Source organism: Neovison vison, chromosome 2, assembly GCF_020171115.1.
Source record: "Neovison vison isolate M4711 chromosome 2, ASM_NN_V1, whole genome shotgun sequence".
Lineage (NCBI taxonomy): Eukaryota > Metazoa > Chordata > Mammalia > Carnivora > Mustelidae > Neogale > Neogale vison.
In genome coordinates, this window is record NC_058092.1 from 24,661,188 (window position 1) to 24,689,133 (window position 27,946).

General features: G+C 56.7%; 1 protein-coding gene across 2 annotated transcripts; it reads left to right on the forward strand.

The window, feature by feature from the left end:
- On the forward strand, window positions 1-27,481 carry KIAA1522 (KIAA1522 ortholog). 2 transcript variants are annotated; one of them, XM_044237708.1, is made up of 7 exons: window positions 1-343; window positions 20,975-21,145; window positions 21,225-21,280; window positions 21,572-21,695; window positions 22,287-22,403; window positions 22,495-25,065; window positions 25,306-27,481. In XM_044237708.1, exons 1-7 carry the CDS (start codon window positions 109-111, stop codon window positions 25,326-25,328), a joined length of 3,297 nt encoding a protein of 1,098 aa, XP_044093643.1. In that variant the 5' UTR covers window positions 1-108; the 3' UTR covers window positions 25,329-27,481. The 2 variants fall into 2 exon arrangements, with proteins under 2 accessions (XP_044093643.1, XP_044093644.1); XM_044237709.1 differs by lacking the exon at window positions 1-343 and adding an exon at window positions 18,924-19,056.
- Window positions 27,482-27,946: the final 465 nt, after the last annotated feature.

A 27,946-nucleotide genomic window follows, 5' to 3' on the forward strand; every position in this document is an offset into this window, starting at 1 on the left:
TTTCGCCGGCGCGTCTCCCCGCGGCGGCCGCCTGCCCGCGCGCCCGCGCAGCGCATGGGTGCCCGGCTGCAGGGGGCCTGACCCCCGCCGAGGTCCGCCCGCCGCGCCATGGCGGCCCGCGCGCCCCCCGCCGCACCTGCGGCCGAAGAGCCGGGGGGCCCGGGCGGCCCCCCGCGCAGGAAGAAGTCCCGCTCCGGCGCGTCCGGCCTCCGCCGCGCCTTCAGCTGGCTGCGGGGCAAGCGGCGCAAGAAGAAGGCGGCGGGGGCGGAGGGCGCCGAATCGGCCGCCCCCCGGGTCAAGAAGGCGGACGACAAGGCCAGGAGGGCCAAGGGTAAAGGCCGAGGTAAGGCGGCGGGGCACCTGGGCTGCGCGTCGGCAGCGCCGAGGGTGCGGCCGGGGTGGATCCGCCGGGGGTCCTGGGCGTGCTGGAGGGGTGAATCCCTCGGCGCCGGGGCCGGGGAAGCGGAGAGCCCGGGGCTCAGCTCGAGCAGTCCCATCTGTGCCGCCTCCCCGCATTTCCCAGACTCAGCCCGACCCCATTCTAGGGGGAAGGGACCCCTGGCTGGGGCAGGAATCTCCGGGCTTGAGCAGGAAGTACTGGCAGTCTGGCTCTTGGGACGGTGAGGCAATCCCCCCTCCCCCAGGCTCACCCAGGTTCTGCCCTCTGCTGAGTCAGGGGGTCAGAGACTTGGCTCTGGCCTGGGGCCCATAGGAGAGGCAAGTGTCCTTGCGTCTCTGGTGGGGATTCCTCCAGGTTCAGAAGGTCAGCTGCGCTCTCAAAGTGTTTCAGTCCCACAAAGGACCCAGCGTGGGGCACAGCTTGCTTTAGGTTCTTAAGGTGTTGCTGTTAGCTTTTCTCACCTGGCCCGCCTCACCACTCCTCACCACTCCCGGGGGCCAAACTCAAACATCCATCTCCTGGGGTGGTGAGCTCACCCATGAGAACCACCATGCGCCCCCCGCCCCCAATCACTCCTTCCCCAGACCTGGTAGAAACAGGCCAGTGTTGGAAGCGTGCTTATAGATGGAGGAAACTGAGGCTCAGATTAATGGAGAGCCTGTACCTGAGCTGTGGTGAGATGGGTACTTAAAATACAACAGCCAGTTCCTTGCCTCTGGGCTCTCTCTGGCTTGATGGGTGGGCAGCCTGAGGGGTAGGGAAGGGGTGGCTGATTTGGTGCATCCCTGTTGGGGTCACTTTCCTTTTGGGCACTTGCTTGGTTCTTTTCTCTTTTCCCCCTCTGTTTCTAACTCCCGTTTGGGGGGTAGGGCGTGAGTCTGCAAGAGGGTGGAGCTCCCTTGGGCCTCGTCCTGCTGAAGTCTACCTTTCCTCTGGCTTGGGCTGCAGTGCCTGAGGTGAGGAAATGGCGGTATGTGCGGGCCCATCCCATTCCATGTTTACCCTCCCAGTGTCCTTTAACCACCTCCTCTGCAGGAGAATCAGAAGGAACTGTTGAGGGGTCAGGAAGAGAGTGAAAAGCCTCTTGTGTGATTGCATCCGGCCGGTCTTCCTTTTGGATGAGGGCCTTTGGCCCAGGCTCGTAAAAAGTCAGGGTGCTGGGGCAGGGATGACTGGGCCAAGCCCTAAGGGAGAGTTTGGATAAAGGGTGTTTCTCAGGGCTCTGCATGCAGCTCCATGCAGAATCTCTCCTAAGGCTGTCCCACTGAGATTCAGTCAGAAGTCCTCCCCCTCTCAAGAGGGCATGGGTCAGAATTGCAGCAGGATGGATTCTGGTTAGATAGGCAGGATTGGAGGTAGAAGGCCAGTGGTGTACCCCAGGGCAGTGGACCCTTTCCCCCATTTCCCCCATGGAGACCAGCCTGGAGGCAGGGGCTGGAAAAGCTGTATGTCCCTGCTCCAGCAGCCTGGGCTGGGGTCATTGGGTCAGTGGGTAGGCCTCGCCCTGCATCGTGTTAGGTATCTGGTAGCACTGGGCTTTCTGGGCAGCAGGTGGCCCGATTTGAGCCCACGTGCCTAGGAACCACCTCCCTGCCCCTGGCTGTTGTTTCTCCCAGTCTGGGGGTGGTCCCAGGTCTGACTAGAGGAAGTCCTGCTCCCTTTTGCTCCAGCCTCCTATTATTCCAATTGTTTCCTTGTCACCTGCCTGGCCCAACTTCTTTTCTGTTTATTAAGAGAAATAAATCCGATCTTTCTAATCTCCATTGGCACTGCTGGTCAGGAAGGGGAAACCCAAAGAAGGCTTAACTCTTTCTGGGGAAAATGTTCAGAATGGAGACTGGGGAAGATGGGAAGGAGGAATACACAGAAAGTTCCTGAGAGGTCAGGCGCCTTTGCTGCGAAGCTCCTCCATTCCAGTCTCTCAGACGCAGGTCGTGGCTCCCCTAATCCGACTTCTCTACAGTAAATTGGGAAAGCTGAGCTTGGAGTAGAATTTTGAGCCCTTGTCTCCCAGGACCGCCCTACACAGACTTAAAAAGAAACGAGAGGAGATCTGACAGTTACTGAGTATTCTGAATGTGCCGGGAGTGGGAGCCCTGCATCCATTAGCTCACTCAAGCCCATTTGCAGATGAAAAAATTGAGGTTCAGGGACAGTGAGTGCTTCTTTTGCCCAAACTGGGATTCGAACTCAAACCATCTTCCTCCAAAACCGGTCCCGTTTTCATGAAGAGGACGTGCAGGTGGAACCCAGATCAGCAGGAAAGGTTGAAAGATCTTCTCATCCAACCCATTGTGCAGATGGCAGAAGGCCCAGAGAGAAGTGAGGGCAGCTGACAGAGTGGGAGGGGTAGGAGAGTCAGGCAAATAAGGGTTCACATCCTGGCTCAGTCACCAGCAAGTCCCGTGAGGTTGGGCAGCAGCCTCTCTTTGGGCGCACTGATTCCATACGTCTCAGGGAATGAGACCCTCTGGCTAGGCATTGCCTTGGTGGGTTCGTGACTCCCAAGATTTCTGTCTCCGTAAGATTTTCACAAGAGCGGATGTGGAAGTTAGAGGAATGTGAAATCATCACGGAAATGAAGGGCTCGCTCTTATTGTCACCTTCCTCTGAGCTCTGTGGACCTGGTCTGGAGGGAATGGGCTCAGAGGCTGATGGGACAACTCTGCCGCCCCTCCCACGTCCTGTGACGCTGGCAGATTGGGAGCCCCTCTAAGCCTCAGTTTTCTGATCTGTAAAATAAATCCTGGCTTTACAGGGGGTGTTTCAGAGGTCAAATGAGATAACTGAGATGCAAGGGCTTTGTGGACTGTGGAGAATGGTCTAGATGGGAGCAGGTTTCTGCGGCTGTGGTGCTGAGGACTTGGACATTAGCTGCTCTGTGTTTGGAAATCCACTCTTGGCTATACCTCAGGTACCCATGGCCGTGATGGTGATGATTGAGGGGCAGTAGCCATGGAAGGTGGGCTCTTACCCCTGTCCAACAGAAGACTCAGGCATAAGAAAAGGCAAACAAATAAGAATCCATATTTTCCAGAAATATCACCTGGACTCCAGACAAGTATGTGGGGAGGAAGTGTTTCTGGGACAGACGCCAGGACTGGAGCCCAGTAGATAACTAGGGGAGGCTGCCTGCAGGTGGTGAGCAGAGTGTAGAAGGAGGGCAGGGTGCTGGGTAATTTGATTTATTTATTTATTAGAGAGAGAGAGAGAGCGTGAACGTGGAAGGGAAGAGGGAGAGGAGAGGGAGAATCCAAGCAGGCACTGCCCTGAGGAGGGAGCCGGAGGCGGCGCTTGAACCCACAACCCCAAGATCATGACCCAAGCCAAATCAAGAGTCAGGCGCTCAACCAACTGAGCCACCGGGTGCCCTGGGTGCTGGCTAATTTGAAGAAGTAACATGAAGGCTGCCATGTGTCAGACCCTGGCTGGGCATTTTCACGAATGTTTTCCTTTGTCCTCACTACAGCCTGGGAGGTGGGCAGTTACTACCATTTCTAGGTGAGAAAACAGGTTGAAAGTCAGTTGATCAGGGTCTCTTGGCTTCATTTGTTTGAAAAAGCGTGTTCTTTATTATGTCATGTCAGGCACCGTTCAGGGCAAGGTGAATCCCCGGGACAGGACAGGCAAGGTCCCCACCTGCATGGCGATGATGTTCACGGCGTGGCTGTGACAGAGGGTCTCAGTCTGCCTCCCAAGGCCATGCTTTTGAAACCAAACAGTATGAGGCTAGGTATGTTTCTGACTGGAGAGCGGGGACCAGTAACCACTGTGGGAGTGTGTAGCTCTCCCGAAGGTTCCTCTTGGGCAGTGGGCAGTGGGCAGTGGCTGGGGGGGAGGGGTGTCAGAGTGTTGGTGGCTTCAGGACTGAAAGAATTGAGGTCCAGCAGGTTTGACCTGAACGACTCTGGCCACTCACTCAGGAGGCACTGTCCTTGGTGTGGGGTTGTGGAGAGACTCCTGAGTTTGAGCTCTGCCCCATGGTGGGCCACAGGTACCCTGTCTTGACAAAGATGGGGTTTCATGGCCTCTGAGAGCCTTTCTGGTTCTGGAATTCTGGATTGAGAATGGAGTGGGGCCATAAGGGTGGGAGCTGTGCTCAGGAAAGGAGAGTCTGCCTTTTGGCCGGTCAGGGGTCAGGGACAAGACACTGGGCCCCAGGGGCCTGGATGTTATGGTAGGGATGGGCAGAGAGAATCTGTGTGAATGCCAGCTCCCTCTGCTGAGGGAGGGGCCTTTGTAGCTCTTTCATTTTATTTTATTTTTTTAAAAGATTTTATTTATTTGACAGAGCACAAACTGTCCCCCAGTTTGTGGGGGAGCTGCAGGGAGAGGAATCAGGCTCCCGCTGAGCAGAGAGCCCTGCGTGGGGCTCGATCCCAGGACCCTGGGATCATGACCTCAGCTGAAAGCAGCCAAGCTTAATGATTGAGCCACCCAGGCACCAAGCTCTTTTATTTTTAAATTTTATTTAAGTTCTTAAAAGATTGTATTTATTTATTTGAGATAGAGAGAGAGAACTAGCGGGGTGAGGGGCAGAGGGAGAAGCAGACTCCCCACTCAGCAGGGAGCCCGATGCAGGGCTTCATTCCAGGACCCTGAGATCATGACCCGAGCCAAAGGCAGGCAGACACTTAACTGACTGAGCCACCTAGGCGCCCCTCTTTAGTTCTTTTAAAAGAAAGTGAGGACTCTAAGGCACTTTGGGTAATCAACACTTGGCCTGCCTAAGGTCAGGATAGTGTCTGCTTGCCTTTCTTCTTCCTCTTCATCCCTCCCTCCTTCCTTCCCTCCTTTCCTTCCTTTCTCTCTCTCTCTCCCTCCCTTCCTTCCTTTCTTCCTTCCTTTAGGGGATTGGAGGGGCAGAGGGAGAGAGAGAGACTCCTCAGCAGCACAAACTCCATGCCCCGCACAAAGCCCATGAAGGGCTCCATCTCAGGACCCTGAGTTTGTGCCATGAGCTGAGATCAAGAGTCAGATGTTTAACAGGCGCCCCTCTGTTTGCTTTTCAGTAAACACTCCATGTACTTCCACATTCCATGCCATCGCACGCACCATTTCCCTTACTTAGGGTGTGCTCCCCTTCACTTTTCTATCCACTGAACCCTTATTCATCTTTCAAGGCCCGGCTCCAGCGTCATCATCTCTGGAGAGCCCCCAGCGAAAGTACTCTTCCACGCTAGAGCAGGATGCTTAAGGGATTTGAAATTGGGCGGTCTGTTTTTCTGGCCACCTTCTTGGGTAGGGCATCTCAGTGTCCTTAGCCTGGGGCCTGGACCAGTGTGATTGGGGTAGGGCTACCTCTGCTGTGGGATACATCCAGTGGGAGTGTGACTTCCACAGAGGAATCTGTGTTCAGCTCCTCCAGGCCCCTGTGAAGGGGTCGGGGAGAGAGAGCCTCACTAATGTATTTCAACATACTAGTAAGTATTTAATATTAGGTAATAAGTACCTACTATGTGCCAGACATTGTCCTGGGGATGAATGAGAGCCAAGGTCCCAGTCACAATCTGGGGGAGGAGCCAGACACCGAACAGATAATTAAGGGTCAAGAAGTGTGACAAAGGAGGGAGCATAGTGATCCCAGGGGTGACATCAGGGATGGCTTCCCAGAGGAGGTGACACATGAACTAAAATGGAAGGGTGCAGGGAAGCTGGAGTTGAGGGATTTGCAGTGCTGGAGTCAGGCAAGGCTCCTGCAAGGGGCTGGGGCCACCTGGCTGGCTGGGTTCTGTGGGTACAGGAATAGCCATAACTCACTGTTCTGAACAGCCTGAGGGCAGGAGCTGGGTTGATGGTCCTTTCCTCCAACCCTGCCCAGCACGGGGCCTGGCACAGAGTAGCTTTGGGTAATAGGTGGGCGATCCGACATGGCCTCCAGAGCATGGGCATCTGCTGATCCTAGATGCTCAGAGTCGATGGCCTGAGATGCCACAGGCTGCCTTTATGGCACATACGGATGGATGGGCAGCTGAGGCCCAGAGGACAAAGTGTCTTGTTCAAGGTCATTATAGCCAGCCAGCATCAGAGGTGGAGTAGGAGCCCTCACCTGCCAGGCTGACCTCAGCTTCCCTACTCCTTTGTTCAGACTTCAAATGGAAAATCCCATACCAGAGAGGTGCCTCTACTAGGAGGAGATGAGCAGGAACTGAGGCCAAGAAGGCCTCCATCCCCTCCCTCACCTCCAACACCTTCAGGGGCTCATTCCAACTGCTGCTCCCTCCCTCCTCGTGGAGGCCTCAAATCCCCACCCATGGCACACAGCCCAGCTTTCTGGAAATCCCCTTCAGGCTAGGATGAGCCCTCCCCCCGCCCCCTCCCTCGCCCCCAATTCTGTCCCTCTCCTGCCCCCAAAGCAGGGCTGCCAGCAAGGTTTGGTGAACTGGTTTGGCTAAACCCTGAGGCCAGAAAAATCTCCGCTCTTGTCAGAAGAGGGCAGAGGGAGTGCCTCCCCTTACCCAGCTGTCCCCCGGAAATCCCCCTGTCCTCAACCCTCAAAGCTGTCTCAGCTGCTCCTGGGCTGTCACATGCCTATGAAAACTAATGAGAGGAGGCATTGTATATTGTTTGGGCCATGGTGAAGGTGCTGGGGTGGGGAGAGCAGGTATCCACACCTTCACCTTCTGTCTGCATGTCTGCAGATCCAGCAGACCCCATGGCCACCTCCAGCCCCTTGGCCGACTTGGGGGAGAAGTAGGTGGCTGCAGCTTCCTGGGGCAGGAGCGTGAAATCATTGTCCCACTCTCCTACTGTTACACTCCACTGTCTCTCTGGTTTTGTGTCTCCTGCCCTCGGGGGCTGGTTCATCAAAGGTTGTCAGCTCTACTCACAGGGTGCCCAGCCCTGTGATTGTAATGGAGGGGGACAGAGACAGCTCAGCTTGCAAAGGGTTTAAGCCCCAAATCTTCTGGCAAAGTGCATAATTCCCAGGAGGCTGCTGCAGGTCGGGCCTCCTGTCTGCTTACGACAGCCCTCTCCTCCAAGCTTCTGGCTGGGCCAGGTCTTCACCACCATCCAAGAAAGTCACGTGGCACTCAAGTCCAATGTTGTGGTTTCCAGGAGTTCTAGTCTTCCATACAAGCTCCCTTCTTCCCACGGTCCTACCCCGGGCTCTCTTACGCTCTTGGCTGGGGGCAGTACTCTTCCTCTAGGATCCTGAAGTCCGCATAGCCTCTGTAGTGAAAGAACGTGAGAGAGACTGGGACTCTCCTGTCCGAGCCTCTTCACTTCTCCCAGAACTTAACCAACATCACCACCACCTCTGCCAGCGGGCGAGCCCCACTGTCTCTGCTTCCACCAGCTTCTCTATTCAACACCACAGCGTGCCTGCTGTGTGCCCAACGCTGTGCTAGGCTTGGGCTTACTAAGCAGAGGGAGGCGATCACTGTTTTGAACTGGTTTTCTGGTTGGAAAGGGAGAGACCAAAAGGTACTGCTGTCTTGAGACAAGTGTTGGGATGGTGTTACACAGGGTGCTGGGGGGGCCCTGGGGTGTGATCGGTTCTATCAGAGGGCGGCACTAGTGCCAGTGGAGCACAGAGGGCTGAGCTGCGGGAGGAGGGGTGCAAGGAAGACTTCCTGGAGGAACAGAGCAGGGTCGAGCAGGGTATTGAGGCGGAATCTTCCAGGCAACGGTGGAGGAGGAGGAAGCATGTGGGAAGGCCTGGAGGTGTATAGTGGGAGTTGGGGTGGTGGCAAGAAGCAGGGGTGTGGTGGGAGATGAGGTTGAACTGGGGGCAGGGCAGTTGTTGCAAGGCCTCTTGCAAAGGCCGAGGCACCAGCTACCCTGCAGACATCCCTTGAAGCTCTTTGCATACCTGCCAACTCATGCCAAGAGATCTGGATGTTATCCTCGAGTGTGCTTTCTGCTTCTCCACACTACCTTTCCCCTTTGTGGGCCCCCTCTGTAAACTAAGGGAATTGGACTAGAAGATACTCCGAGGTCTCTTCCAGCTTTGATACTAGGACCCTCAACTCGGTGCAGAGCGGGTGCCTGGTACACACCGTTTGGTACATGGTTTATGTTTGACAAGTGTTTCTGGACCCGGACGGATGAATAAAATATATTCCCTCAGGGACTGCATTGTTGTTAACCTCAAACTTAGCAAGGCAAGGGGCCTTAGGGAGGGTGGGGGCCAGCTTTGACTCCCCCATGTTGCAGGTAGGGACAGGGTGCCCTGGAGCTACTGGGCACAAGAGGCAGCACAGTGTAGGGGAGGGGCTGGCCCAGGTGGCAGAAAGGATGAGCAGTGGGGTTTAGAACTGAGGGCTCTAGACTCCCAGCCCAGCTACACCACCCTGCCCCTCCTTGGAGATAGGGCAGAGCAATGGTAAAGGAGAGTCACTTCCCAGGCTGCTGGGCTCTGGGCACAAGGGCACTTGTGAGGACACACAGGTGAGGACAGCCTGGCAGCCTGGAAGGTTTCTGGAAGAGGTGAAGCCTGGCCTAGGTTTGAAAAATGAAAGATTTATACGGGGGGAGATGAGTGAGGGGCACACAGATGTGGGTGGCTTCACATATGTTACCTATATACTCCATTACTTAACACTCGCAGACACAGTGTGACAGAGCCAGTCACAATTACACAGGCAGATAGGCAAAAGCACACAGCCAGACATTTGAAAACAGACTCCCTGTGTATATAGGCACACACTCACACACACAGATGATCACACAGAGAGCTCCAAGCATTCAGGGTCACAGATACATATACACAGGTACACAACTACACAGCCACATTCAAGCACACAATTACCAAGGCCCAGTTACCGGCATAGGCAGAGATAAACTGGAAGGGTAGTAGCATGGGCAGGGGGTATTGGAGTCAGTCTGGGTCTGAGTCCTAGTTCTGAGCTTACTGCTTTTTGACTTTGGGCGAGCTGGCTGACTTCATGGAACCTCAATTTCCCCATCTGTAAAATGGGGATGATAAAAGTACCTACCTTACAGGATTGTTTTGTGGCATGAAAGTAGTCATCCCAACACCTGGCACATAGCGCTATATAAAAGGGCGCTGTTATTTTGAACACGATTACCACAGAAGTACAGTCAGATCGATACATTTGTACACAACAGGCACAGACAGGAGATACACACAGACGCGTGACACTCACGGGGTGGGGGCTCGTGGGCTCTAGCAGTAGCGGGGCTCAGGATCCCGCCTGTCGGGGGCCCTGCTCCGACTTCTCCGGGCTCCCCTGCAGTCCTCAAGAGAGGCGGCCCCTGGGCCGGGAGAGCGGGCCACCCGCCTGCCCCACCTGGACACACCGGCCTTTTCCGAGCGCTCTGGGTGGAGCGGCTCAGCTGGTCTCCCGGGTCCTGGGAGGGGCGGAGCCTACGGGATGCGCGCCAGGCCCCGCCCCTCCGCCGTCCCCGCCCCCGGCCCGGCCATTGGCCGCAGAGCCCGGAGGCGTGGCTGAGCTGGGGCTGGGGGCGCTTGCGGTGGCCGCCCGCGCGTCTCTCTGCCTCCCTCCCGGGGCTGCGGGCCCGGCGGCCGGGCTGGTTGGGCTGCGCTAGGGTTTCCGCGCCGGCTCCCGCGCCCGCCATGGGCAACTCACACCACAAGAGGAAGGCCCCCAGCGGCCCCCGGGCCCGCAGCTTCTGGCGGTTCGGGCGGTCGGCGAAGCGGCCGGCAGGTAGGGGCCGGGGGTGGGGGCGGGGCAGGCGGGGAGGAGGGTCTCCCTGCCGGAGCCGCCGCCACCGCTGCTGCCCCCTCCCGGGGCTTGGTGGGTGTGAGTGTGGGGGCCCGGGAATCCCCCGCACAGACCCCACCCCTCACATGCGCAAAAAAGCACACGTACATACGAATACCCCCGGGCGGGCACGCGTACATGTTCACAATTTTCACAGCCACACACAACACCCACTCAAATGCACGGACATGCAGGCAGAATCACATACACATTCACACCCACCGCATCGCTGTAGGACGCACAGAACCTGAGACACAGGTACATATCCCTAGGTATACGGTTCATACTACCACGCGAATTCTACCCCTCGCGCAGATTTTAGTATATGTGCTGCCAAAGCGAGCACAACCCCTCGCGCAGATTCACACAATCGCACACACACACCAGTCATGTAGGTACAGTTGCCCAGCGGCTTAGGCACACACATGTACACATGGGTTCAGAACTGCACAGCCAACGAGACTCCCACATTCAGGCTCAAAGGCAGACCCTAAGGCGCTTGTATACATACACACACTCAACACTTGTTAGCCCCCAACAGGCTGAAAGTTTGCAGGAGGGAGGGGAGACAAAGGTGCAGGGGAGAAGCAAGAAAACAGGGGCTAGAGACTTCGGGCCGCCTCCATCTGGCGTGATCGGGAGTCGGACTGGTTCTCTGCGCTCCCTCCCCGCCCCCACCTGCGTTGCCGCTGCCTCTCGTCCCCCTTCCCCCCACCCGCGGCCCCCGTGGTCGCTGCCGCATGTCCCCCCTTTCAGTGCAGCCACCGAGCTGGAACGCAGCCCTTCCCGGCGTGCTGCGGAATCCCTCCGCGGGTCACATTCCTACCTCCGAGTTGGGGGTGGGTGGAGGGGGAGAATAGAGAAAATGCCTCCAACCTTAACGCTGGGAAATAGGATTCCTGGTTTTCCCCAGCAGGTGCGACGGTTCAGGGTATCCCCCAGAGCCCCAAGGGTTGCTGGAGGAGGGGCTGTGGAGGGTGGCTAGTTCCCTTACCTTGTGAATCCAAGGATGGGGTGGGGGCATGGGGATAGATCTGCCCCTTCCCGTGAGGAAGATAAGGGGTTCCCAACAGAGGCGGTTGTTCATTCTAGTCTTTGGGAGTGAAAGAATTCTGGAGAAAGTGGGGTGGGGTTGTTTTCTGCTGTGGTGAGGGAATCCACCCGTGTCTTCCTAGGGTGGCCCACATTCCTAGAGGTTATGAAATGAGCCCGATGATCTCATGCCTCCACACAGGGGGTGACAGGAAGAACCTGGGCTGGGAATTAGGGGGTCTAGGTTTTCTGTGTGGCTCCGGTATGGGCTCTGGAGACCTTGAGCAAATTGCTTTTTCACTTCTCTGGACCTCTTGGCTTCCACAGAGGGGCCTGCCAATGGATTTAGGTGGGGGAGTAGCTTAGGTGACTTCTGGGATCCTTACAGTTCTGTCTAGCCATGTTGTAGATAAAGAGACTGAGGTCTGGAGAAGGTGGGCTTGTGCAAGGTCATTTGCCAGTAGTGGTTTGAAGAATAATCATCATAAAGTAACAGCAGGAAAGGGTTAATTAAGTTCTGGTAGGCTCTCTGAGGGTTCCTCAGAAGGTGAATTGATGAGAGACTCCAGGACCTTCCAGTAGTCTCCCTGTCCTGGCACTCCTGAAATCCTGGATGTGTACACCTGTCCTTTCTTGGATTTGGCACCGAGGGGTGGGGCTGGGGTTCCGCCTGCTCTCCTGTGGTCACCACTAATCTGATGGTTTCCTGAGAACCAACTGTGGGTCCGGACTTGTGACCATTTGTGGTGGGAGAGAGAGAGATGAAGAGGCCTGTGTTTAGTCTTTCCCTCTAGCCCTTGTGTTTTTAGTTCCTGCTGAACTCAGGGACTAACCAGGCTTTAAGGTGGTCCTAAAAAACCAGAAAGCAATGTCAAGGCAACATAGAAGTAAGTGTGGGGGCTGAGGAATATCAAAAGGCTTTTGGGTTGGGGTTCTAGAAGACTGGGGAAATGGTCTTAATTTGGTCTGTGAAGTAACTACAGGGTTGGAATGAGTGCTGAATTATCGATTAAATGAGATGACCAGGAGTGCCCTTAAGCTCTGGGGAATTGATATTGGTCATGAGGAAAGGCATAGAGTTGAACTTGAGAGTGGGGGCTGGAGAGAAATGTAGTTGAGGCGCCTTCCTTTTCTTGGGAAGAGAAGGAGTTCCATTGTGAGTGCAAAGTTCCATCCCTTTGGTCTTACTTGTGCCAAGGATTCCTAAGGCTTCCCCAGCCTGGGCCTCTGCTGTCGCATGCCCAGGTATGGGACTGGGGTTTGAGTACTTATCCATTTGATTCATCTGTGAGAAGATGAGGGAGAGAATGCAAGGCCAGCAGAGAGGGCTGGAGTCTATAGGCCATCGGGAGCCAGTGAAGGTGTTTGAGCAAGGGAGGAGCCTACGAAAGTGGTGTGTTGGGAAGATGGCGCCAGAGCGGGGGCAGGTGCAGGCAGGACAGGTTGGGGGTGGAGTGGTGAGAGTGGAAGCTCCAGAGAGCAGTCTGGAGGCTGTTGCAGTAATCCAGGGGAGAGGTGGTGGGGTGAGGGCTGGGGACAGGGTGGGGGCTGTGGGAGTGGAGAGGAGTGGCAGCTGGAGAGACACTGCAGAGGAGGTGGCAAAAGTGATAGGACCTGGGATTAATCAGGAATAAGGCCCAGAGAGGGCTGTAAAGGCTCTGTGCTTGGCTGCTTGGTTCGGGGACGGTGACAGGAATAATAACTCAGAGCTAAAAATAAGGGCCTAAGCTGAACCCTTTACATTGGTTAATCCATTTGTCCCCCAACAGTCTTCCAAGCTAGAAGCCATTATGGTCCCCATTTTACAGGTGAGGAACCTGGAGCTTAGAGAAGTGAAGTCACTTGCCCAAGGCCACTCAGCAAGGAGGTGGCTGAACCGAGATTCAAACCAAGCCTGTCAGATTCTGAAACCTGTGCCCTTAATCAGTTTAGCAATAGATGGGTTTCTTAGGATTGAGGGGCCTGCAGATCCTCTGGGCAGAGAAAGCCTGAGGTCCGGGGCTTTAGACTCCTTAGGGAGCACAAGTGAAGGAAGTGCTGTGAGAGAGGGGCAGGGGTTGAGGACGAGGCGTTGAGGCTCCCCAAGGGCTTGGAGAGGGAGCAGGTGGGAAATGAGAGAGAACTGAGATTTAAGGACCGCTTGGTCCATTGGATCAGTGCCCTTGGATGAAAGGGAAGGGTAAGGGGGGACAGGGAGAGGCCTTCTCACTGCAGGAAAGATCCTGTAACCTGCAGGGATTGTTTGGCCTTGGATATCAGGAATCTAACCCCACCCTCCCCTCCCCAGGCCCCCAGGTCCTGGGCAGGGGAGGGGAGGCGGAGGCTGGTGGTGAGCCTCAGCCCTAGGCTGTACCTCTGGACTGTGCCAGGGTAGAAGGTCCTGGAACAAGGGGGCATTGGTGGAAGATGTGAATTGGGGGCCCAGGGAACGTCCCCCAGCATACCACCCTCTTTTTCCCGACATTGTTCTGTGAGGTTTATACACATGCCCCCTTCCCCCCCGCCCCCCAGCCCTTACCTCTTTGGTCCCCTTTGCAGATGAGGCGATTGAGGGAATGGACTGAGTCACTGGTGGAGTCAGACCACCTGGAATTCTTTTCTTCCCTCCCCTCTGCCTCTGTGTCTGGAGTGCCAGGGGCCTTTGGAAGGTCCCAAAGCTGGGAAAAAATCCTGCTTCTCTTACCCCTCCATCCCCCCACCCCAGCATCTCCCTTTCTCCTCCACTTTCCTAGAGGAGACTTGTGACCAACTATATGTCTGGATTTGATTGTGGGCTTCCAGGCAAGGGGCTGGCCCAGCCCTCTCTGGTCTGAGGGATCTGAGATAAGGTGAACTTCCTTGCTGCCCCAGGCCCTGACCTAAAGTGGGGGACCACTACCCTCCTAGGGACAGAGCCCTGTATGCTGAGGGACCTTTAGAGATCAGCTCTTCAACCCTCCCATCTCACAGATGAAGACACTGAGGCTCGGGAACGGGCAAGGCCTGGCTCTGCATCGTGCTGCAGCTGAGGGGCAGGGAGATCTCAAATCTGACTCCCAGGGCTATGGAGTCTCTGGTCTGGTCCTGCAGTTCCTTTCCTTCTGGAACAGAAGGGTTACACCTGGGTCACTGACAAGCTGATAGGGAGCTCTTGTTAAGTGTCCCTTATCAGAGCTTATCTTAATAATGGTCCTTAATGCCACTTGGGATTTGAAGAGAGCTCCGGAAGCAGGTGCAGCGGAGGCCTCTGGAGGCATGGGCAGCCTTTGGAGCTGGGCCTACACACCTTGACTCTGTCAGTCACTGGCTGTGTGACCCTAGGTTAGTCACTCACCCTGAGTGCCTCTGGATGGCGAGGGGGATTTCGTGATACCATGTGTGTCTCAATTAGTTGGCCCTGGATAAATGTGAGTTTGTTATCGTGTCGTGAGTGGAAAGGCAGAGGGACCTGAGCGCAACCTTCACCCATCCCTCCACCCTGGGGAAGCAGAGCCTCCCTCTGAGCACCACACTTTGTGTTTGCCCTTGGTTGTGTGCCTTTGGCTTTCCCAGGCACCCGGTGAGGTGGGTGTGAGTCCTGCCGCTGAGGCCCAAAGAGGCTGATTCATTCGTGCAAGGCCTCTCTAATCCAGACCTCCTGACTCCCAGGCCTTTTCTCTCTTTGACTTCATTGTGGCTGCCTCTCAAGCCATCTGTAAAATAGGGATAATCATGCCTTGAAAGAACAAAGGAAAGGGCTCTTGGAAACCCTGGCCGAAAGAGATTATGTCATTTTCAGGAGCAGATACTGACCCGGAAACTCGTTATGACATTTATTAATATTATTGTAGCTAATTCCTCCCCACACTGCTGCTGGTTCCCCCAGGCGCCCGAGGCGTGGGATCCTCCTCTCCTTGTCAGGGCCACTCCCTGCCCCCCCATATTTACCTTAGAACCGGCCTGTCAGCTCTGCAGCTCTGCTGTAGGGCGGGGCTTCCCACTGAGGGAAGAAGGAGGGGGATTTCCCTTCTGTAGAGGTGGGGTGTAGAGGTCCCCCTCTTTGGGCAGGAACTCGGGTTGCAGCCCTCCTGATCCCGTAACTTCCTCAGACTTAAGACCATAAAAGCATTGGAGTGAGACCCAAGTTCGACTGTGGGCGCAGCCACTTCCTGTTTTGGTGACCTTGAGCAAGTCACTTTCCCTGGAGCCTCCTTGTTCTCATTAAAAAGGGAAGTCATACATGGCTTTCAGGTTTCTTGTTGGATGTTCTGGGAGACTAAAGAGAAAGAAACCTTCACTTGAAGGTTTTTGTGATGTTCATGTCCCTTTGTCTTGTCTCTGAGTGAATAAAGTCTCCATGTGTTCTGGGTCCACTCCTATTGGAAGGCCCTAGTTTGTTCACTAGAACAGAGAGTTTGAGACTTAGTATCTCTGAACACTCTGAATCCTGGCTCCCAGGCTGGCCTGCCATCTACTGTGGTGGTGGGAGAGCGGGGTCAGGCCCAGGCCCAGGCCCGGGCCCTGGGCCCTGGGCCCAGAGGGTTCCAGCTCCTGAGCAAGGCCACCTGGGCTGCTGTGCCCTCCCCCCTCATTCCTCTCCCCTGAGTCAGGCCAGCCTGGCTGTGGGCGAGCCACCACCCCCGCCCCTTGCTCTGGAATGGGGCAGGTTGAGGCCTCACCCCGTGGAGGATGTTGCCAAAACAGTGTGTACGCATGCGCACAAATATGCACTTGGCCTTGGGGGTTGGGGGCTCCCTCCGCCTTTTCTCCCTGTCCCTGGGGCTCAGGAAAGCCCCAGAGTGGTGGGTACATGCACCTGCTTTTGTGTACACACAGCCACCTGGCTGGGCCCTATGTGAGTCTGCAGTCCGCTCGTGTGTGAGGAGGACCTGGGTTCAGGTGCCCTGGGTATGCTTTGTGGATGTGGTCCCGAGAGCATGCACCTGTGGGTGGGTGGCAGGGCCAGTGGGACATTTTGGAGGCCCCTGTGCCCAGAACCTCTGCTGGTGGACTAGATCCGAGTTCCCAAACTTGGCTGGTGTGCTTCCTGGTGTGCCCTTCATGTGAGGGGCGTGGCCAAGAGCAAGGTGTCTTCTCTGATCCCGGAAGCTTCCTTCCTCAGGCAGGTGGGGGAGGAGGGGAGGCGGAGGCTGGTGGTGAGCCTCAGCCCTAGGCTGTACCTCTGGACTGTGCCAGGGTAGAAGGTCCTGGAACAAGGACTCTAAGTGTGGCCTTGGGCGAGGTCCTTCCACTCTCCCAGCCCATTTCTTTGTGAGGAGCCCGCCTGCCACCTGAGATTGAGGTTGCTGAGCCCCTCCCTGAGCAAGTTGCAGGTGTTCAGACCTGAGCCTTGCGTGGCTCTGAGAGACCTCAAGGTCTGTCTGGCCAAGCTGTGTGTGTGTGTGGGGGTGGGGGGGTGTTGCTGGAGCAACCAGATGTTATCAAGTGTGAGAACCTTGGATCCTCTGGGAATTTGCAGCTGTGGCCCTGACTGCCAGCTGGGGAACTGGGACCTTGAGCTGCTGTTCCCGTTTGCCCTGAGTGGAGCTCAGCCCTGAGTTCCCCTGGTTAGGGGGAAACTGAGGATGACTGTGCCCTGCGTGGTTAAAGGCATCAGTTTAGGAGCCAGCCAGAGCTTGGGAAGTCACCAAGTTCTCCGAGCCGCACCAGTCCAGGATCAGTTATGGGAGAGTATGTTTGAGAACCTGCCTTGAATGGCTGTTGGAAGATCTCTGAGGGCAGAGACTGTTTGCCTTTCCCCAGCCCCTGGCATTAATCACCCTGCAAGTGTGGGGCTACTGCTCTTTGTGTCTGAGCAGGACTAATAAGGGGCAGATGAGTCTGGCCTAAGAGAGGATCTAGGGGAGGATGTGGCCAAGAAATCTCGAATTTGTGGGGATGATAGGGTCCCCCTTCAGAGGAGAGATCAGGTTTGTAGCTGGACCAGAAGACAACATAGTTTTTGGGTTCAAGTTATCCTCAGGGCAAATGCCACCTTGCCCTTCCCAGCTTGCCCTTTCTGGCCTCCATTTCCTCATCTGTCAAATGGCGATAAAAGTGCTTACTTCTTAGGATTGTTGTTTGGATTTCAATGATTTGTGGCCTTACAGACCATCCAGCTGCTCAGAAGTTTGTTCTCCAGAGAGCAAGGGCTCAGCCTCTGCTTGAGTGGTCTCTGAGTGGTGGGGCAGCAAATGGGGAAGGGGCAGCAGAGAGGTCTCGTTTGTGGCCGGGGGAGCCACTGTGAATTCTTCGCCACTCAGGGAGAAAGGTGCTGTGAGAGCGTGGTGTCCTGAGGTGAGTCTGGGGACAGCGCTTTACAGACTGTCTCTTCCACACCCTCAGATCCTCTTTTCTGGAGTTGCCCAAAGGGATCTCAGCACTGTCATTACCCAGAGTAACCTTCCATGCTGACCTCCGGGGCCCCACCTGACCTGGCTCCTTCCATTCTCTCCTTGCTCACTGTATTTCCGCCCCTCTGGCCCCTGTTTTCTGTTCTGAGACACCTCCCCCCACCCCACTGCTGCCTCGAGTCCTTTCCACTTGCTGCTGTCTCTCTCCAGAAGGTTCTGTGTCCAGCACTTGCCCTGGTCGGGTCCTTCGCCTTCTGCAGGCCTTGGTTCCAATGGCCTTTCCTTAAACTTCCTTCATGCCCCCTAGAGGCACCCCCTTCGCTATCATAGCTCCTCAGTCTTAACTGAACTAAAATTGTGCTGTTGGTCTACCTCACTGATGTATTTGTCAAATGTTTATTGAACTCACGGAATGACAGGCCCTGATGTAGGTGTTCCGGTGAACAAGATAAAGTTCTCCATTCTCTATAGCCTCCATATTAGCTTAATAAATACTTGATGATTGAATGAATGGGTGCAACAGTCTTATAAGGAGTTCATTGGTTTTGTTTCCATATGAAGTCATGACTTGTGTGTGATGGAGCTGAATTTGAACTTGGAGCTGACTTCCCTTCAGTTACCTCCTCCTACCCCTCATTTTTACTGCCCTTACCTATGACCGGGTTGTTTTTGTTTCATTTTGTTTGGTTTTGGCTAATCCTGTTCTCTCTTCTGCCTGGTGATCCAACAGTCACCAAGTCACAGAGTGGGGCCAGTGGGAAGGATCCTGGGCTGGAGGAACTAGAGGAATACCATGAAGCCTGGCTCTGCTGTGTGACCTTGGAGAGTTCACAGTGCTTCTCTGGGCTGCTTCCCACAAGAACAAAGTGGGAAGAAATTCCTTGGGAAGGCATGGGTCTGAACATACACACGAGGAGTTGTTCCCACCAAGCCCCGGTGTTTCTGCTCTGGACGTTTCCCTGGCCTCCCCGTGTCCCTGTGTCCTGGGCTGGCTCCCACCCCTCCAGGGGGCTTTGCCGAAGGACTTGCCATCACAGGCAGTTCTGGGCTTCTGCCAGGCTGTTCCACCTCTGAGTTCCTCCCCCAGGGAATGACCCTCACCAGCCAAGAGGACTTGGGGTTGGGCATCATGCCAAGTGTAGTCCAGTGGTTCTTCCACTATCCATCAGACACCTGGGACCCCTGCCATGGCTTTGGCTCCTGACTGTTTAGAAAAGAGCTTGGGGACGGCCTGCCCCCAGGGACTGAGTAGCTTCAGCCCTACTAGTTATACTCTCCACCAGAGCCAAGCATCCGCAGACTCTGGGTCTCAGTTTCCCCGTCAGAATCTGGGATGGTACCTGCCTCTGTGCTCCGCTTGAGGGGCGGGGTCGGTGGGTGGGCGGGGTCCGTGGCGCAGGTGGGCGGAGGAGCAGGAGAGCAGCCCCTCCCCCTCCTCTGCCTGGAGTCGGCTCTGCAGCTGGGCGGGCCACTCGCACCGTTTGGTGCTGGGTTATGGTGAAGACGGTGCCTGGTGTTCTGGAGAGGTCGGAACAGGGGACGGCCCTAGTGTTGCCCGCAGTCATGGTGGTGTTCCTGGGCCGCCACCTCCCGGTGCTCCTCGGGCTCTTTAAGAAGAAGGGTGAGTGGGTGTGGCTGGGGATGGGGAGAGGAGGGACCCTGACACCTCCATTTACTAGACCTTTCTGTAAAAAGGGGGATCAAGGCCGGGGAAGGGTAATGGGTGGGGGATGGGGAGCAGTAATGAGGCCAGACCGCCCTGCCTTCCAATGTGCCTTTGTCCAGCGGCTTTTCCACTGCCTTTGTCTGGTCCCTGCTTGCTTGGGTTTGGGAAGATGGATCCAGGTGTCTCTGACCTTGAAGCCTGCAGCCGTTGGTTGAGACTGCTTCCTCCAGGGGTACCCCCACTGTAGTGGGTACATCCTAATGTTTCAGTTCTGAGAGGCAGAGCACCCCCCTGTGACCCCAGGTCAGTTAGATGTGTGAGAGGATGGGATGTGGGAAGCATAGTAGAGAGGAAAGTAGTGCTGCTGGAATTTGGGGCATGATCTTCAAAATGCTGTTCAGAGGCGGAGGGCTGGGCGGGGGAGAAGCTTTTTTGGGGGGTATCTTCCTGCTTTCTGCTTCTAGGAAATGGGCTTTTAGGCCTGGATTAAGACACGGGGGCCAGAGTTTATTGGACTTCTGCGGGGAGGACAGAGGGACCTCACTTCGAGTGTGATTCAGGAGTCCCCTCTGGGAGTCTGGAGTGTAGTCCTGGCACTGACCCTAATTTGCTGGATGACCTTAGGCAAGGCCTTTCCTTTTCAGTCCTGTTTCCCCAACTTGTAAAATTCAGGAATTAGGCGAGACTCAGTGGGTTGGGTTGTCAGGAGACCTAGGAGTGCTGACCTTGGAGGGTTCCCCACAGGTTCCCTGGGCAGGAGCTAGCTGTTGAAAAATGGGCTGAGGAGGTAGGAACAGGCAGGTGTCTTGAGCTGAAGACCCTGATCGTGGGGTGTGGCCCTTTAAAGGAGTTGTTTTGTTTTTGCCCCTCTACAAGGTGCTGCCAAGGTCACATGATCCTCCCCGTGCTTTTGCTTATGTTGTGGGTTCCATTTAAAGGGGGGCTGGGGCTGCAGAGTGCTGACACAGCCCCTCATTCCCAGGATTAGATGACCAGCTTCCCCATGGGCGGGGCCTGTAATAGGATCCTTTGTAATGGATCCGTGGCTCCTGGGCACCAGGGGTGGGGCCTCTGGGAAGGGGGGTTAATGCCTGGGGCTGTTCTCCCAAGAGAGTCTGGGGCTGCCTTGTCTGGGGGTCCAGGGCCCCTGGGGCCGCCTTTTCCCCTCCCCATCCTTCCACTAAGGGACAGCCACATGGGTGAGTAGGGGACACAGAGGCCATGTCTTGTTTTGTCCCTCCTCCCAGGACTTCCTGGGAATTCTGGTTAGGTTAGGACTGCTGTTAGCCCACAGCCCTTCCTAGTGTCCCACAGAGTCTTGGACCTAGGCCAGCGGTGTGTTTTAAAGGGGTGGTTGGTTTTCCATGAAGTGGAGCTTGGGCTCTGGAGACAACAGAAATGTATCTGCTGTGGGCTGTGCATATATTGGGGTGCTTTGTGTCGGGCCCTGAGTGGCGTGTGGATCCAGTTGTGTGTGTATTTGGGTACTGTTTGTATGTGTGCAGAATGGGGACTGTGGCTGTTGTGTGTATATGTGGGGCCCCCCGTGTTTGATACTGGTTTCCGATGTGTTTATACTTGGGTGCTGTTTGTTAGTGTACATCCTGAAGCCTGTGGTAATTCTGTGCTTGTATGGTGGGCTTGTGTGCCCCGGGTCAGATACAAGCACACTTGGGAAGAGTTTGTATATGAACATGGGGGCTGTGTGTATTGCGTGTATAGCTCAGAAGTGTGAGTTGTGGTGACTGGGGAAGTAGGCACTGTGGGTACTTCTGGGGGCTGTGTGTGGTCTTGGGACTGCGGGTGGGGCCCGTACATCACCAGGACCCAGTCGCTCTCAAGCCTCACTTCTCTTCCTCCTCCATCCCACTAGGCTCTGCCAAGGCCGAAAGTGACAAACGTCTAAGTGGCGGGCCTGGCCAGGGGTCGGGCTCTGTAGTGGAGGAGCACCAGGACAATGTCTTCTTCCCCAGCGGGCGGCCGCCTCACCTGGAAGAGCTGCACACACAGGCCCAGGAGGGGCTCCGTTCTCTGCAGCAGCAAGGTAACCTTCCCCGTCCACGACCACTCTTGACTCCCAAGGTCAGGGGCCTAGCCCAACACACCTCTCTGGTGTCTTCCAGAAAAACAGAAACTGAATAAGGGCAGCTGGGACCATGGAGACACCCAGAGCATCCAGGTGAGCCTGGCCCCCAGCTCAGTCCTGACTCTCTGCTCTTCTCTCCCTGCTTCATCTCTGGCAAGTCTGGCTTTGAGCGCTTCTGGATCTCAGTTTCCTTGTATTGTGAAGGGGGTAGACTAGATGACCCCTAAGGGCTAGTCCAGCTGGTGTCTGCTTAGTGCTGGGCGAAGCCGGGGAAAATCAGTTCAGAGCTCCAAAGGGGAGCCCTGAAAAGGCAACAGCAGGAGACCCACATAGGCTTCTGGGGTGGTCTGAGGCCAGGGCCTCATCTCCTTCTTCCCCCAACAGTCTTCCCGGATGGGGCCGGACGAAGATAGCATCTCCTTCTGCAGCCAGACCACATCCTACACTGCTGAGAGCTCCACGGCAGAGGATGCGCTCTCCATCCGCTCGGAGATGATCCAGCGCAAAGGTGTCTGCCTGCCAGTCAGGATTCTCAGATGGGCTGAGGGGTGTTGGGCACTGTCTGGGGTCCCAGCCTCTGTAGGTTTCCCCTTCTGCCTCCTACTCTAGCACCCCTCAAGGCTCTGTGAGTCAGTGAACTCAGGAAACACAGTATCCTGTGTTTCTTGGAGACTCGTGATGTACACAGACTGCAAAGCAAGACACTCAGGAGTCAGGAAACCTGGGTTTGAGCCGGTGTTGCTTTTTCCCAGCTGGGTGACCTTGGGCCAACTCTCTACCACTCCGATCTTCATTTGATGTTCTATAAAACGAGGATCAGAGTACTTCCGTTGTCGGAGTGAATGCCAGCTGTTTAGCATGCTGACTAACACATAATAATCGTTGGCTAAATGGAAATTATCCTCGGCCTCGAAACCTTCCAGAAGTCATACAGAGAAGAAGTGTGTAGCTTTGTTTAACCTCGCTTTGCCCACGCCTACTTGATTATGGAAATCTGTTTTTGCAGAGCTCTTACTTCTTATTCCACGAAAGCAGGCGCTCTGCAGAAGGTGCCCTGAGACCTGCGCTAACGGTTTCTCTCCCCCGGACTGGCCCCTAGGCTCTACCTTCCGACCCCATGACTCATTTTCCAAATCCTCTGGGAAGTCGGGGCGGAGGCGCCGCGAGAGGCGGAGCACGGTGCTGGGACTGCCGCAGCATGTGCAGAAGGAACTCGGTGAGCCCCCAAGCAGGATGGCGGCGGTGGGGATGGTGGGAACTCTGGCAGTACCCTCTGTTGACTCCCGTGTCCTCCCTGTCCCTCGTAGGCCTGCGGCACGAGCGTGAGGCACCAGGTACCCCTCGGCCTCCTGGTCCTCGGGATGCGGTGCGCATCCCCACAGTGGACGGCCGCCCCACGGGCCCGGCCTCGGGGACTGGGGCCCGGGTGTCCCTGCAGGCGCTGGAGGCTCAGGCTGAGGCTGGCGCCGAGACGGAGGCCATGCTGCAGCGCCACATTGACCGCATCTACCGGGATGACACCCTTGTTGGGCGGTCCACGGGGCCCCGGCCCCCACCGGTGACCCGGCCCATGTCCCTAGCGGTGCCCGGACTGACTGGAGGGGCAGGGCCGCCGGAGCCCCTGAGCCCAGCCATGTCTATCTCGCCCCAGGCCACCTACTTGTCAAAACTGATTCCGCACGCTGTCCTGCCACCCACGGTGGATGTGGTGGCCCTGGGCCGCTGCAGCCTGCGTACGCTGAGCCGCTGCAGTCTGCTGTCCGCCAGCCCGGCCTCTGTGCGCTCGCTGGGCCGCTTCTCCTCCGCCTCCAGTCCCCGGCCCCGCAGCCGCCACCCGTCCTCCTCCAGTGACACCTGGAGCCACTCCCAGTCCTCCGAGACCATCGTGTCTGATGGCTCCACCTTGTCCTCGAAGGGTGGCTCTGACGGCCTGCCAGAGGGCTCTGTGGCTAGCAGTGGTGTGGTGCCCCCTCCCCAGGGGGGCAGCGGGCGGGGCTCGCCCAGCGGGGGCAGCACAGCTGAGGCCTCAGACACTGCCAGCGTTCGCAGCAGTGGGCAGTTGTCTGGCCGGAGCGTGTCCCTACGTAAGCTGAAGCGGCCCCCCCCACCTCCCCGCCGGACTTACTCGCTCTATCAGCGGGGCTCGGCAGCCCCCAATGGGCTCTTGGGGTTGCCGCCCAAGCCTGAACGGAAGCAGCAGCAGCCACAGCTGCCCCGGCCCCCCACCACCGGTGGGTCAGAAGTGATGGGGGCAGCCCCCTGTCCCTCCAACTCAGCAGGCGTCTGGGTGCCCGGCTTGTCTCCGGGTGGCTCCCGGCGTCCCCCGTGCTCTCCAGAACGGACGCTCTCACCCTCCAGTGGGTACTCGAGCCAAAGTGGTACCCCTACCCTCCCTCCCAAGGGTCTCGCAGGGCCCCCTGCTTCTCCTGGCAAGGCCCAACCCCCTAAACCAGAGCGTGTCACTTCCCTTCGGTCTCCTGGGGCCTCTGTCTCCTCCTCTCTGACGTCTCTGTGTTCCTCGTCCTCTGACCCAGCCCCCTCAGACCGTTCTGGTACACAGGTGTCGACCACCCTGGGGGATAGGTTTGCCATACCTCCTCACCCCAAGGTGCCTGCGCCCTTCTCCCCACCCCCTTCCAAGTCCAAGAGTCCTAACCTAGCAGTTCCTGCTCCGGTTACTCCTGCTGTGGTCCCTGGGCCCGTCTCTGCCACTGACATGGGTCCCGAGTCTCTGCCAGCACCACAGACATCCCTGATGCCACCACAGGAGTCTGTTGCCTCCAAAGACAAGTCACCCCCACCGTCCCCGCCCCCATCCTACCATCCTCCCCCCCCACCCACTAAGAAGCCAGAGGTGGTCGAGGCCCCGTCTGCCCCAGAGATTGCAGAGGAGCCCCTCCAAGACCCCAGCTGGCCCCCACCCCCGCCTCCTGCACCTGAGGAGCAGGACCTGTCCATGGCGGACTTCCCCCCACCTGAGGAGGCCTTCTTCCCTGTGGCTGGCCCTGAGCCAGCAGGCCCTTCAGCCCTCACAGAGCCCTTAGGTTCCCCGGCTGCTTCGTCCTTCTCGGTTACTGTCTCTTCCCAGAGCCAGCTCCTCGGTTCCCCAGAGCCACCACCTCCAGCTCCGCCAGTACCCCCTCCTCCTGGTTCTGACCCAGGGCTTGTGGCCAAAGTCCCTCGGAAGGAACCAGCGGGCTGCAGCAAAGGCAGTGCAGCTCCCCGGGAGGATGCCGGTGTGCCCCTGGTCACCCCCTCACTCCTGCAGATGGTGCGGCTGCGCTCTGTGGGTGCTCCTGTGGGAGCGGCAACCCTGGCAGCCGGGCCTTCTGCCCCCCAGAAGCCGCTACGAAGGGCCCTGTCGGGGCGGGCCAGCCCGGCGCCTGCCCCCTCCTCAGGGCTCCATGCTGCTGTCCGACTCAAGGCCTCCAGTCTGGCAGCCAGCGGGGACCCTGGGAGTGCCCAGCCGAATGGACCACCTGAGGCGGAGCCACGATCTCCCCAGTCCCCTGCCTCAATGGCCAGCTTCATCTTCTCCAAGGGCACCAAGAAGCTGCAGCTGGAGCGGCCCGTGTCCCCCGAGGCCCAGGCTGACCTCCAGCGGAACCTGGTGGCTGAACTTCGGAACATCTCAGAGCAGCGGTCACCCCAAGCCCCAAAGAAGCCACCTAAAGCTCCCCCACCTGTGGCCCGCAAGCCCTCTGGGGGGGTCCCACCATCCACCTCCCCTACCTTTGCTCGGGCTGAGTCTCTTCCTGGCCGTCCCACCAATGGGATCCTTCATGCTGAGGACAGGACTAAGGGGGAGCTGGCGGAGAATGGAAGTGTCATGCAGCTGGTGGGGCCCCAGGAGCAGAAGCTGGCCCCGCCTGGCTCAGGTACAGTGGACTGTGTGTGTGTGTGTGTGTGGGGGGTCCCCATCACTGGTGATGGCAAAGAGGTGCCTCAAGTCCCACTACTAGGGATTTGTCACTGGATTTCAGATTTTTTGGTCTCAGGCTGCCTGGGAATGATAGGCTGTCACCCCTGATCAGTGGAGGGGGAGAGGAGGTGCCATGGGCCATCCAGAACCGAGCTGGGAGGCCTCTGGCTGAGTGTTCTTCCTTTTCTCACCGCAGACCCACAGAAAGAGCTGGTCTGACCACCAGGCACCTCGCTGGCACTGCTGACCCATCCCAGGAATACAATCTCAGGGACCTGAGCAGCTCCAAGGACAAGAGGAAATGGCAGACACTTAACCTAGTAGAGAGGATGCCTGCAGCCTTAACCTTCACAGCCTTCGATATTTATGCAAGCCTGGTGTTGATCCCGTCCTCCAAGTCATCCGGCTCATGCCTTTTCCCCCTGAATGGATTCCCTTCTGGCCGCTGCTGCTTGTCTTGGCCTTAGCCTCATCTTGAAGGAGGTAGCTGGTGGGAGCGGGTGGCTGCGCCCCCTGCTGGCCATGAGGCCACATAGTTGGGAGCAGAGCACCTCACTTGAGTTTCTTTCCTTCCCCTCCACCCATGTCCAAATCATGCACATACTGTAGTCCAGAATCAAAGCACTTTTGAAAAGCAGCTGCATGTCCATCTTCCAGGGCCCATGAAACCGCATTCCAAGGGCCTGTTTACATGGCAGCAGCATCAGTCCCTGGTAGCACACCCATAGCTGGGACCAATCTGTCTCCTCCCTCCAAGCCAGTGTGCCCATTTCTTAGTTCTTGGAGGTGGGCGAGTCATCGTATCCCCACAGGCTTCTCCAGGCTGGAGGCAGGAGCAGGGCTGTGGAATTCCAAAGCACAAAAGGTGCAGCAGGGGTTAGACCTCCTGTGCCTCAACTTACCACCAACCACCCTCCTTGCCTTCAAGTTCTGCCAGGTGCTCCATGCAGGGGACAGGAAGTGGGAGACTGCCAGGGCCCGAATGGGGGTGGGGGAGAAGAGCCAGCAGGGAGGTCCACAGGCCCCCTCTGTCTTCAGAGAGTGGGAGAACAGAATCCAGAGATATCTTGGGCATTTGGTAATGCCAAGCATCCACCACTTGTTTCACGCAGTCAGGTTGGGGTGGGCAGGCACAACACTTCTGAGGCAATGTGGCAAAGCTGTGTCCTTTCCAGCTGGGCAGGAAGTCCCGAGGAGGTGGGTGGTGGGATGTGGCCCCGGGGGGAACACTTGTTTGAGCCCAGACCTGGCCCTACAGATGACATTCTGGGACCTTTCTGTTTACTCAGCACTTGTTCTCTTTAGCTGCCTTTCAACACAGGTGGTTTCACTGGGGGGAGCGGACGCTGAATGACAAGGCTGGGAAGCCAAAGGTGCATTCTATTCCAGACTCTTCCCTAGTCAATGAAGGGGAGGGGGTTCAGTGCTCCTAGGGAGCAGGCTGGGTGATTGCCCCCTAGCCGTCAGCCTCTGCTACTGATCTCATCTCTAGGAACTTTAACGACCTATTTCCAGACTGTGCCACCTCTCTAGGTAAGCTGGCTTCCCCTCTGGCCCCGGTGCCTCCCTCCATAGTAGTGTGGCGCCTCCCCGGGGGCCACCCCTTCTGTCCTGATCCTCTTTCCTCAACAGTGACTTGGGCTTGAGCCTGGCAAGGAACCTCACTTTTAGCTGCTGCTCTGGAGAGACCGAACCCCTCCAGAACAAGAGCTGGGAGCATAGGGGATGCGGTACTAGAGCCCAGGTTCCCCTGGCCCTCCCTCATTGCTGTTGTCTCCCTGTAGCTGTCAGCCAAGGTTGTTCCCTCGCCTTGGGTGAGGGAGAGCAGCTGCTGGGTATCTGTTGCATCTGCCCACTGAGCTGGGGAACGAGGGCAGTCGGTATGCACTGCTCTGCTCAGAGTTCCTGACCCAACCCCCTGGGAACCAAGACCAGGCCAAAGCCTCCATGAAAGCAAGCCCTGGCAGCAGCCTTGGAGCTGCTGGAGGTGGGAGGGAGCCCAGCTTCTGTGTTTTCCTGACGCCCCACCAATGTTACTTGAGCTCCTTATCCTCAGCTAGAATTTTCTGAGCTTGTTTCCCCACTGGGTGGGACAGAGTACAAAGGAGAAGGGAGGATCTAGAAGAGGCAACCCTTCTTTGTCCTCTGGGGTAAATGAGCTTGACCTAGTGCAAATGGAGAGACCAAAAGCCTCTGATTTTTAATTTCCATAAAATGTTAGAGAGAGAAGTATATATATATTTCTTTAAATTTTTGAGTCTTTGATATGTCTATACCAACAATTCATTCCCTCTCCCCTGAAGCCTGAGTGAGACACATGAAAAAGCTGTGTGTGTTTCATTCAAAGGTATTAATTAAATGATTAAAACTTGGCTGTGGTTTGTTGCTTCTTAAGAGGGGAGGGACAGGGATTGGGGTTGGGGTCTGGTCCATTATTTGGAGAGAAAACATGCTTTCTGCCTCCTCTAAGCACTGGACCCCACAGGGGCCTCTTCTCCTTTTTTTTTGCTTGACTCTTAAGGAGGCTCTGCACCCAGGGCGGAGCCTGATGCAGGGCTTCATCTCACAACCCTGAGATCCTGACCTGAGCGGAAATCAAGTCTGGCGCTCAATCGACAGAGCCATCCAGACACCCCGGCCTCTTCTGCTTTTATCGCCAAAGGAAAAGTCAAAGTGTCTATGATCCACCCAGTTCACACACGGCCCTACTCCCCCACCCCTTGCCAGCCCCATCCCCTATTACAGGGTCAAAAGTCCAGGATAGGGGCACCTGGGTGGCTCAGTTGGTTGGGCGACTGCCTTTGCCTCAGGTCATGATCCTGGAGTCCTGGGATCGA

Coding starts and splice junctions, on each gene's coding strand:
- KIAA1522 (XM_044237708.1), top strand. CDS start 109: ATGGCGGCCCGCGCGCCCCCCGCCGCACCTGCGGCCGAAGAGCCGGGG. Junction 344..20,974: donor GGCCAAGGGTAAAGGCCGAG/GTAAGGCGGCGG, acceptor CCATCCCACTAG/GCTCTGCCAAGGCCGAAAGT. Junction 25,066..25,305: donor GCTGGCCCCGCCTGGCTCAG/GTACAGTGGACT, acceptor TTCTCACCGCAG/ACCCACAGAAAGAGCTGGTC.